General features: G+C 39.8%; 1 protein-coding gene across 4 annotated transcripts in view; it reads left to right on the plus strand.

Annotated features, from left to right (window-relative positions):
• The window catches only part of PIK3R1 (phosphoinositide-3-kinase regulatory subunit 1), an 82,113-nt gene that overhangs the window by 49,318 nt on the left and 20,517 nt on the right, over window positions 1-12,278 (plus strand). For all 4 annotated transcript variants that reach the window (XM_019532173.1, XM_019532174.1, XM_019532172.1 and 1 more), the window contains 5 exons: window positions 4,680-4,772; window positions 6,715-6,789; window positions 9,123-9,254; window positions 10,157-10,358; window positions 10,546-10,625. In XM_019532173.1, coding sequence (XP_019387718.1) covers window positions 4,680-4,772; window positions 6,715-6,789; window positions 9,123-9,254; window positions 10,157-10,358; window positions 10,546-10,625 — 582 coding nt within the window. The remainder of the gene's footprint in view (window positions 1-4,679; window positions 4,773-6,714; window positions 6,790-9,122; window positions 9,255-10,156; window positions 10,359-10,545; window positions 10,626-12,278) is intronic.

The raw sequence follows: 12,278 nt of genomic DNA on the forward strand, positions 1-12,278 counted from the left end.
GTTATTTTTGAGAAATGATTCTAGAGCAGGGGTTTTCAACCTTTTTTAATAAGTGTACCCCTGGCAGCCCCCATTTTAATAAGAGTACCCCTGGGAGGGTGACAAGTGGCCGGATGCCACGGGGGGGAATGGTTGGGGGGGTGAGCGGTAGTGGCCATGCTCTCACCCCACCTCTGCTCCTGTAAGGTGGCAGTGCTCCGTCCCCACCTGCCCCCACATACTCCCTGGGACCTTTCAAAGTACCCCCAGGGATTCCCTGGGATACCCCCTAATTGACAACCTCTGTTCTAGAGCAAACCTTTGCTTCTGTTCTCCAAAGAGTAACATGACAGAGGAATTTATTTGAATTTTGCTCCCCTCCTTCATGCTTACATATGTTGCTATACATCACCTTCTTAAAATGTAGATCAAAAGCAAGAGAGCTCAGGTAGAATATAGAAAGAAACTTCTTTTGTCCAAAACTCCTGGCAAGAAGACCTGTATTCTAAGATTCTTTTCTGCCCTTCACAGCAGCTTCCTGTTGTGACATGGCATTCTCCTAGCGTATCAGCTAGATTGGTTTTTAACTTTGGTCTTCCTAGTCTACAACTTTCACCCAGAGAAATAAAATTCCAGCTAGAACAGATTTGAAGGACATTTATTTTCCTCAAATACCTTAGAGATTTTTTTCCAGGTAGGCAGTTGTAATGTACCTATTGTTACAGTATCTAGCACATTATGTTAAATTGACACAGAATAGCTGTCTGGAGTTCTTTCTTTAGCATGAACCAAAGAAGATACAGTGGGTTAGAATAGAGCTGTCCTTTTCATGCTTCAGCACCTTCTGTTTGAATCTCCTTTAACACTGACAAATCCATCCATTCTCTCTCTTTTCCCTCCCTCCCTCTCTCTCTCACCACCAGTTAAAAATCATGAAGTAGCCTTCTCTGTAGGCTGGATCTTGGGCCCATGGTGCATCTGAATTATGGAGCTGGGATTTGGCCACAGCAGCATTAATTGTCATGCCTCCAGAGCTGTGGCAGCTGCCATTTTCCCCACCACCAAATTTCCAGCCCTGTGGGCCAGATGACCTGGCTCCATGGTCCAGGTCTGGTGCCTGGGACTCCTTGTGGGTCCAGAAATTTGGCAGCAAGATGCATAGTGGCGGTATAAATTGCCATGGCTCCAGAAGATGTGGCAATTAGTGTTGCCACCACTTGCCATGGCACCAAATTTCCAGACCTGTAGGGAGCCATACAGGCCACATGACCCAGGTCTGCAGGCCAGATCCAGCCCCTGAGCCACATCTTAGTCACCCCTGGATTAAACGAATTACCTTTCACTGTCCCAGCATCAGGTGATATTTTAAATCTTGAATGCAGTATGTTCTTTTTTTAGATACAGTGACTTATATTTGTATAAAGCATAAGTTGTATTTGGCTAAGAAATCTCTTAAAGAATAATGTTGACCCTTGGCCTGAAGATGTGCAGAGATGGAATACCATATATTTTTGCATACCACACACCCTGAAATATAATACATACCTTATTTTTGAAAGGTAGAATGAAGGAAAAAGAAACAGAGTTATGGATGCAGAGAGAAAACCTAATCAGCTGACTCATCATCCAGTTTCTGCCAATCTAAAGTTGAAACTGTAGCTGTTGGTCTCCATGGGTGGATCTATGATTTTAAAAAGAGCTATAGTAGAAGGATTAGGAGCAGACAGCAACATTGCCCTAAAAAAAGTTGATTAGTGAAACATCAAGATCATTAGGCAGCAGAGGCTATCATTAACACCTGTGGAACAAACAGCAGTGAGCCACTGATGGTAGGCACAGATGTTCTTGGTGGTCAGAGGGAGGTTAGATCACATTAAAAATGACTACCCAATCTAACTTAGTTCACCCATGTGCCTATCTTACATTTAGATCCCTAGTTAAGTCAATCTTGGTGCAAACTGCACAGATGCCCTTTGGGACAGGAAGGTTAGATTGGTCAAAAATGGCCAAGCCAATGTAATTTAATTCTATCTTGGAGGTGCACTAAGATCAGCTACAGCTAAACCAATCTAACTGAACTTGTGTACACATTCCAATCATGGCCTTGGGGCTGGGAAAGCCTAGCTGCTGGCCCAAGCCCTGAGGCTGCATTTTCATTACTCCCTGCACCCCCGCCACTGGGCTGTTTTTAGCCCCCCACCCCCAGATGGTCAGCAGCCCCCTGCCTCCTTCCCCCATGCCCCTCAATCCCTCATGATCCTGTAAGCTGCTCCCAGTGCTGGAAGTCAATGGAAGTAAGTTTGGGTGGGGAGAAGGCTAGGCAGGATCAGGGGGAATTGGTTCACTGTGGCAAGGGGGGTGTTGTCTGGAGGTGGGGGTATGGGTCTAAAGGCTAAAAATGGACCCCGGTTCCCCAGGGAGATAGAGCCCTTCAACCTTGCAGAGCTGCGAGCCCTGCCCAATCTCGCCAACCCCTCCCCCCCCCAACTTACTTGAATCCGGTTCCTGGGACCAGTGAATGCCAGTAAAACCACCCCTCAGAATGGTTTGCAGTATTCAGGGTGATTTGGGGGTATTGAGGGGAAGGCCATTACCAAGATTGGAGAGGCTCTCCAGTCCTACTAACCACCCAGCTTCCCCCCTTCAGACCCTGCTAGCCTTCCCAATCCCACCAAACCCTCCAGATCTCACCAACTCCCTTACAAACACCACTATCCTTGCTAACCCCTGCACTGGACTCCATTAACCTCACCCCCCCACCCCCGTTTCTCCCCCTACCTTTATTTACCTGGGATCATGGGCCCCTTTTTACCTGATCAAATTCCCCAAACTGCTAGCTATAATGTCTGTATGAAGCCTAAGTCAAATGACTCCCTCAGCTGACTGAAGAGTAATAGCACAGCTGCTGCACTGTGGAGCAGGAATCAAAGCTGAGTGCTTCTATCCCAGTCAACGAATCAGCTTCCCTGCTTAATACTTGCAACCTAATTTTGAGTGTCTGATGTTGGGGAAAAAGGTATAGGTTGTATGTGAGAAAATACAGTATCTATGACTTCTCTTGGTTTGTGTACCAATGGTAATTGACTTTCATCGTTAAAAATGGATGCCTTGTTTCTAAGTTGAAAATGCCTGGCTTCATCTTTCTGCCTCTGGTTCTTATTGCACATTTTTCAGCTAAATGACCGCAAAGAAACTTTTAGTTGCTTGTATTTTCTTCTCTTGAAGGTATTATATACTATCTAACTTATGATTGAGCTTCTTAATATTCCCTGTAAGTCATTTTCTTTATTTCTTGAGTTATTTTTGAGCCCGTTGCTGTTCCATCTGCAATTTCTAACATCCTTTCTAAAATGTGGACAGCAGAATGGTATGTAGTGAGATTTGCTAACACCCTTCATAGCTTCAAATAGACTGGAAAGTATTTCAGCATCCTTGTAGGAGTACCTCACCATTCTTCTTTCTGAATACAGAACAGAAATATCTATTGAACATTTATCCTCTTTAGTTTCCCTTCACAATTTTTTTTTTTGCATTGCATTGCTTTCAGTGTATATCACATGCTTTCATTTATATATCAAATGATTTTACTTCTGTTGTGTACTCCTTTCTTATTTCTAACTGGTTCTTTCACCACTGAACCAGGGTGATTTATCAGCATAAACTGTCCCCTCTCATGGTTTTTTGTCCCTCATTAGGAATCCCCAATTTTCACTTTTTTTCTTAAATGTTTTCTCTGAGTCAGATATGCTCATAACTTTACTCGTGTTTTCAGAAATCAGTTATTTTGAAGCACCAGTATATGTATATGAGTGATTGGGATTATCATCTTTTTGTGCATATTGAATTTACTGCAGTTACGATTGCTAGTTCTAAGCAAATACCAACCAGAGATTGATTCAGCTTTATCCATCATAATCAATCAATCATGCCAGATGTTGCTGGCAGCTGTATAGTGAAAATATTTTCTCATAAACTTTCTTACTTTCCAAGAATTAAAGAGGATTGTTGTTAAACTTTGGTGAAAGTACTTTTTTGGCAAAAACAAGGCATTTAGGGTTGTGTCATCTTTCTTACCACAGAGCCAGAACATTCCTTTTATATTTTATTTTATCCCTGGAGTATTTAATATCAATTCTAAGTTTGTTAATTTTAGTTTAATTTCTTATGAAAAAAGAGTATTGAAAACTGATTAGTTGTTTGTAAACCATTGAAATTCTTTTAATGAAAATGTTGTTATAAAATGCAGTTATTATGCAGCTATTATGGTCATAACCATCATTCAGTCTCAGAGAGTGGAGCTATAGAAATTCAGAAAGTTTTGAAACCCAGATACTTTAGGCAAAGTGCAATAAAATGTGTGTGCTTGCATTGCTGCAGCAGCCATGGTTAAAAGGAATGGGAAACAATACTCAACAAGCTAGGGAGTTATTAGGATTTTGCTAATTATGTCTGGATATCTATTGTTTGTTCAAATCTGATATGTAGCATATGCATTTTTTAGAAATTGCTTTCCAAAGGGTTACATATCGACCTAATTTGCATGTGGGACTGATAAGCAAAATGTCAGCACAGAATTTTATAGCTGATAAAATGAATTTGCTTAATGTTTAAAAATTAACTAGTGACATTATGTCTCATGACTTGCATACATGGAAATTGCATTTAATTGTATCTTACCAGATTTTTTTTCTCTTTTATAGCTTTTGCACTTCCAGATCTCACAGAACAGTTTTCACCCCCTGAAGTGGCTCCATCGTTCCTTATCAAGATAGTGGAGGCTATCGAAAAGAGAGGTAAGAAACATGAATAGTCTACTAATGTTTTGGTTACATGTATAATATATGTAAGAGTCCCAGATCATGTGTGGAGTTTGTGAATCCCCATTCCTAGGGTTTTTTATATATCACATTGCTCAATTGGTATTCAAGTAAATCTAATCTAAGGCTTATTTTATTGGTATTACTCAACAGAGGTTACCAAGGTTATAAAGGTAATGTCATAGGTTGTACCAAGTGACATTTGGCAACCTACTACAGAGTTAGCTATTATCCAAAAATTAGCGAGATTTTGGCAAAACACTAAAGTATGTGAATATAAAATGAACTGACTACTAGGACAACAACAGCAACATAGTGTCCCAAGGTAGAGGGAAAATTGCTTGGTATGCTAAGATGTAGAAATTATTTTACACTTCAAGATCCAGTTTTGTATTGCTACTCTTTGCTCAATTAGCAAGGATTTTTTTTATGAGCTTTGATTTTTTTTTTCCGCCCTTCCCCTTCCATTTCTCCCCCTTTTACTCTCTGTACTACCTGCATCCCCACCTTTGTGTCTCTTTCTTCCTCCTATTTGCCTAACCCACTGTGTCCCTTTCTCTATCTCCTGTCTCCCTTATCCCTTGTATCTTTATCCACATTCTCTGATGTCACTTTCCTCAGGGTGGCATGCCAATTAACTGCCTACTACCTCCTGCTCACCCACTGGTCTTGCAGTTAGGGAGTGGGAGAGAAAGACAGGTTTTGTGGGTGGCTCTGACTACTCTTTTGTTGGCATGACTGTGACCAGCCTTAATGGATGGATGAGTGCTTGTGGATGCCAACAGGGAGAGCCAGTGTTTAGTGGTAACTAGCACAGGCAGCCACTGTTTTCAAGAGACCACATTCATCTCATTAAATGGTATGCATCCTGTATCCCTGGGTGTGGCCTGGATCCCTGGGTGTGGGATATTTTCCCCTGGACTAAGGAAATAGCAAACAGCATCTTTAATATAAAATATGAAGAACACTCTTTGATGAATAATGGCATCTTTCATTCAGAGGGATTCACAGGCTCTTCACAAAACATACGTGGGGATTGCTGCATTCGCCATTGAAATTGTGCTAAAATAGGGCAACTGTTGAAAACATAGCAACACCACCTTTGCCTGACAGCTTTAAGAGCTGTCTCTTTTGCATATGTGCTCCTTTGTGTATGAGCACGTAAAAGGGCATATGCAAATACATAGGTGCCTATTTGTTCCAGCAGTAGAAGCAGTGAAATAGCTTCCAAACAGTCCTTTTGTTAGCTAAGGAATTATTCTGTCAAGGAGTTTTTTTTAACTGTACCCTTCCCCTTAACACAGAATATATAGGTCTTGCATCTGTTTAAGTTGTGTTCCTGGGGTGGCAGCCCAAAGGGCATCTGTCTTCACCTCATGCCTTTGTCTTTTTTTTCCATCCAATCTCTTTGCATGTTATGACAACACTTAGGCAAGGCAAAGCACAAAGGAGCAGCAGTTCCCAGGACATTAAAGGCCATCTGCTTCTCAGCTGGAAAGGAATGTGGAGTGGCATGGAGGTCTGAGTGTCCCTCACTGCTGAACTCTGCTCCAGTGCAGACAAACCTTTTCTTTGGCTGGTGTCCATGTCTCCTTTTGCTGGTCTTGGCCTTCTAAAGCCGGTGCTGGGAGAGTTGTGGGGGCAGGTGGGACTGACTGGATTTCTACTATTTCTTGGCTGACAGCTTCTGCTGGCCTGGCAGTTTTCAGGCATACGTCAGGTGTGAGATACTGCATGGTATGCAGTTGCCCTATCCAGGCAGTCATGCACAATAGTTTATCATAAAGCAGAAGAACGATGGGTGGGAGAATTACACTAAATTATACTGTAAAAAGCTATTGAAGGAAAAAAAATATTGTTTCATATAGTAAGGCACAGGGACTTGAGGTTCATATCTCCAATATATTTTGTTTTTCAGGTCTGGAGTGTTCCACTTTGTACAGAACTCAAGGGTCAAGCAGCTCTGCAGAATTGAGACAAATTCTTGAATGTGGTAAGTACCATTATCCATTTTACAGTACTATGAAGGGTTTGTAGTAATACTGATCACTTTTTTAAAACATGTAGCACATCTTGGTAAATTCTCAGCGTAGGCCCACTGTTGTATAGTGTTGTGGATCTACTTTGTACAGTAAAATGCAAGCATCCAAAAAAACCCAATCCAATAAATTGTTAACATTTTCTGGGAAGAGCCACAGGTAGTAAACTGGGGTGCAGACAGAAGTGCAGCTCTCTGCTGTAACTGAGAATGCTTTGCAGGAAGTGTTCTGAGTTACAGTGATCCCCCAGACCAAACAGAAGCTCATTGTTGGTTACAGGGGGTAGGAGAATCTAGCTACTGGCTGCAGCCTACAGTTGATTTCCTGTAGCAACAGACCCTGCTCCCTCCCAGCTGGTGCTGTTTTCAGAATGGGAGGGAGCAGAAGGCGCTCGTTCTAGGAGTTCTCTTGCTGGCACCAGAGGGTAGGGCCAGGTGTACAGGAGCCTCCTCCCCGTACCCCCCCCCCCGAGGTGGGGGGGCTCTAATACGTTCATTCCACCCTCCAGCCGGGGCTGGAAAAAACCCAGACCAAACTCCCTCCACGTGCTTTCTCCCCTCCCATTCTGAAAACAGTAACAGGCTGGGAGGCAATGCAGACAGTAGACACAAGTTACAGAAGATGCTCTGTTTTGAAACGTCTTCCTCTGAACCCTCATGCGATGGGGATTCAAATTTTACCCCCATTGGCTATTTTTAAGCAGTCTGCAGCCATGTACTTGTGTTTGGTCAGACAAACTGCTGTCTGTGGCCAGATTAGACAAACCTTGGCACTTCTGTCCATGCCCCTGCTAAACTTCAGAGCCACAGGCCAAGCATATTGCTGATCTAGGTGAAAAATAGTAGCACACAGCAACACCCAGTTGAACTGTGGAAGAGCAGTAGCTCTGCTTTTACAATGGCAGTACTCAACACTCTTGCAAGGTCTGCAGAAGTGTGCTCATGAGCTTCTTTTTACCAAGATGTGCATGAGACTGCAAGGGCATCCTACCAGTGAACAAGTCTAGAAAATGAAACGTTATGCTTGGTATTACCAAGAGCACAAAATATGCAAAATGAAAACAGGAATTTTCTCTACTCAATTTTAATAACGGAAGGTATTAAAAATGGATTGTTCCTTTAAATCTAACTGACATCATGGTTACTAATGACAGCAGTATGTATAGTAGTATTAATAATACAATTACTTGTTTTTTTCCAGTATTAGTAAATTCAGACTTTTCCTGCAAATTTCTTCCCCCATAAGCATTTTTATAGGGTTTTATGTCTGTCAGGAAAACCAACCTGGCTTGCAGTGACCAAGAGCACCTCAAATTTTACTTCTTGCTTCTTTTGACTTCTTGTATTCACCTATAATAGGTGAAATTCTATATACTGTATCACATTTTGAAAATGCTTGTTCATGTTCTTCAGTTTACTCACAAAAATATTTCCAGATTTGGGAACCCAAATCTCTAATTAAGAAACCAGTAGAAAAACTACATTTGTACCAAACCTGGATGTGTGTTGCTGCTTATTATATTTCTGTATATGCATAATATTTACATGTAAAATATAGGCCTGGTAAAAAATATCCAGGTGTCATATAACCTTGCAGAACTATAACAATTTACCTCTGTTGCAACAGGCATAAATTGCAGCATTATGTTATAAAGGTATTCCTTATATTATATGATTGGTTTACAAAAAAGCAAAAAGCAAAATATGTTTAGAAAAAATGGCTACGTCAGAAATTGTTTCAGTAAAGTCATAGCAACCCTCAGAATAGGCTACCTGTATGGTCCAAAACCAGGATGTTTATCAACAATTTACAGATCCACTTTACTAATGATATAATCTACTATCATCCACTATGGAGGCTAGCCACTAGAGGGGGACGTGGCTTACATTGTTTTGTGTTTTAAAACCATTTATTGGACCACACAGTGCTAATGAATATTTGAGGTATTGCAACATTTTCACACAATATATCCCTTGCTTGAGCACTTTAAATACCATATGCAAATGTCTAATATTTTGCTATTTATTAGTTAATTTCTGTATGACTGAAGGATGCAATCCCTGCACTTTATGATACCGCTGTACAATTTTGTGTCTTCTATGGGAAATGCTGCACATTGTATATTGTCTCAGCAAAGATGCATGGTTAGATGCCTCAAGATAATTCATACAAATTGTTCTTTGTAAATCAAATTTAGGGTGGTTGTTTCACTTTGCTATGAAATACTTTTAAGGCCCTACAAAATTCAGAAATATCTTATGTCTGGAAAATATTATTTTTCCTTCAGAGCTCTCTTCATTGGATTTTGACACAATTGACTTGCAGACCTTATCAGATGCTCTCAAGAGATATCTCCTGGACCTGCCAAATCCAGTCATTCCAGCATCTGTGTACAGTGAAATGATTTCTGTAGTTCAAGGTATGAATATAAAAGTGTTTTTACTTGCAGCAAGGAAAAAGAAGATTTCTTAGAATCTGAAGTCTGCAGCACACATCAGTTCACCCTACATCATATAGGGAAGGGTTTTATATACCACAGGAAGTTCCCAGATTAAAGGGGGTTTTCTGTACTCACAATGTATGAACTGTTTAGGTGATAAAAGTTGCTTAAATTCAGCCCAGGAGATGCCTTACTTATCCACATGCATATAAAAAAACTGTAAGAGATTACATGGTTTGATGCCTTAAAACAAGTAAAAATGACTAAGCAAGTGCCAGCTGAAAAAAAAATCAAGGACTTCTCTATACGTAGAAAGAAGCTAATTTTTAACTTTTTGTCAGTTCTGGCAAAGTAAACGTATCAGAGAACCTGGTGTTCTAAGGGACCATTGACAGTTATGGAATATGAAGCTTCAGAAACAGATGAGCCACAAACATCCTTCTGTCATGGTCAATTCAGATGAGCACACCTCACAGTTTTCAGACTGTTGGCCTAGTACTCTGCTCTTGCATGGTCTGGGGGCAGGATATTGTGGCTGGTAACCTTCAAAGTTAGAATAGCACCTGTGAGTTTTATCTACTGCATCTCAGAATTACCCAATCGTCTATGACGCTAAACACAAGACAGACTTCCACCAGTACATGCTGAACATGTTGCGGTTTTTACCAAACTACTGTCTGTTTCCATTTGACTTTTAAATAGTTGTTTTTTCTTTCACTTGAGTTCTTCACTTTTTCAGAAGAAGAAATGTTTCTTGTGAAGGACAGACCTTTTTTTCCTCTGTAAAAATTATGCTTCCAGGGGAACTGTTCATTGGCTTTATTTTACTTGTTGAATGAGTCTCTGCTGATATCAAGAGACTTTTATCTGTTTGCTTGCAGAAGTGCAGAGCTCCGAGGATTATGTTCAGTTGCTGAAGAGACTCATCAGATCTCCAAATACACCTCCCCAGTATTGGCTCACCCTTCAGTATTTACTGAAACATTTCCTCAGACTTTGTCAAGCCTCCAGCAAAAATCTTCTGAATGCAAGATCCCTCGCTGAAATTTTTAGCCCTCTACTTTTCAAATTCCAGATATCAAGGTATGTGATATATCGTGACTATTCTATACCATAAACATTAAATGTAACTTTTTAATACAGAGAAGGTAACTTAATAAATGAGCATGGAATTAATATTTATATCTTGCCTACGAACTACTTTCTGGACGGTGCTAATGTAAGCTTATATATTTTTTCCAACTCTTACTGTGTAATCAATATCTTGCAGCTCTGATAATGCTGAGCACCACATAAAAATCCTAGATGTTTTAATCACAAGTGAATGGAATGAAAGACAACCTGTACCAGGTAAAAAAAAAAAAGTTTATATTTTAAATGTTATTATTTATTGATAATTTTAAAATAACAGTAGGTTCGGGAAACATTAAATGTACATTTTATTTTCTTCAAGGTAAGCTTAAGGGCAAAAGTGCATTTAATAGAATGATTGTGGAATGAAGTAGATACACATTAGAGGCTAATTGGTTTTCAGGAAACTGTCTTTTAAATAAAATTGTTTTAGAATGAATAATTTTTGCAGATGTGTTTTTTAACCTTAGGAACTTTACTGTTTTTAGAAACTGCAGAAAGAATCAGGAATGTCAGATTTTGATGAGGCAATAAATATTTCCTTTTCTCTATGTTATTAAGCGTGGGCCAGGTTCTGAAGTTCTCACTGAATTTTCAGTCTTTCCAAGGGAAATTTCCCTAAAAGACTTGTACTTCTTGAAGACCATGTGTCTCTCTGTGTAGTTGTTTATATGTTTTTTAATCCAGATACGCTGAAAATATTGTCAAATTCTTATTCTGCAGAAAGTTGCTGCAAGAGGTGGGGGTACATTTGCATGCTTGAAGCCTCTTAAAACTTGAGCCTAGCACTATTTTATGCAACAGGCTGCATTTAAAATCAAATGTTATTTCTTTTCTTGATGTAACCGAGATAATATTGCTTGACTTGTGCAAAAGAGATTTTGCTGCTCTGCAGGCTGTGTTTCTCACTTCAGCTAAAGAAATATGTGTTTGATATGGAAGAACTGGAAGCCGTGGCTTCTAGTAATCCATTTTACAACTTATTTGCAAGTGGTACTTAAGGTGAGGAGAACCATTATGGACAAAATATTACACATGGTCTGGTGTTCCTACCTCTCTTCTTTTGAAGTACAATAAAAAGGTTACATAAGTAGGTGTTTGCAAGACTGGATTAGAATAGGAGTGCCTGGGTGCAGGCTCCTCAGAACAATAGTGCTATTCCAAATCCTCTTTTTTTTTTCCTTTTGCATTTCTATTTTAATGTGATCTTAAAATTTTGGGGGGAATGTCAAAAGTCTACATTACTTTTAGGCATGCACAAAGACAGAATTAAATGGAAGGACTCCGAACCTTAAGAACTGCTGGCCATATTTGTTCCAAATCGGAAAATAACTTGTGTTTAATTGAATCAAAGAACGATGTTTTTCTTGCCATGTTAGAGGCCTTGACAAATAAAATACATTATTAAATCTCATGAAGACTCAGAAACAGTAGCAGTGTGTGCTAAGACTGGTAAATTTGCAAGCACTTTTGATATAGAAATGTGGGCAGCTCTAGACTGGAAGGCTGGTCGTCATATAGCATAGGGACAAGAAAAAGTGATAGTATCTTAGGTTAGTTATTTAGATCACTTCGTTACATTTATTTAGATCACTTTGTTACATTGCATTATTAGCACTTAGCATTTAGAAACTTTGATGGAAAAATGTCAACATCCAGAACTGAAAAGGGACAGAGAGATTAGCAGTCAAATGATAAATTTGATTTAGAAGCTGGGATACGACAAGATTTTATTAAAAGACTTTAAGAAACACAGCTATGCCCATCAGACACTTTGGGTTTGTCCCTAGAATACCTTGCATCAAATTAGTAAAACCATATTTAAGAAACATCTTTTGAGGTAATTCATGTTTGGGGAGAGCAGTGTTAATT

Source organism: Crocodylus porosus, unplaced genomic scaffold (assembly GCF_001723895.1).
Source record: "Crocodylus porosus isolate Cpor-Errol unplaced genomic scaffold, CroPor_comp1, whole genome shotgun sequence".
Taxonomy (NCBI): domain Eukaryota; kingdom Metazoa; phylum Chordata; order Crocodylia; family Crocodylidae; genus Crocodylus; species Crocodylus porosus.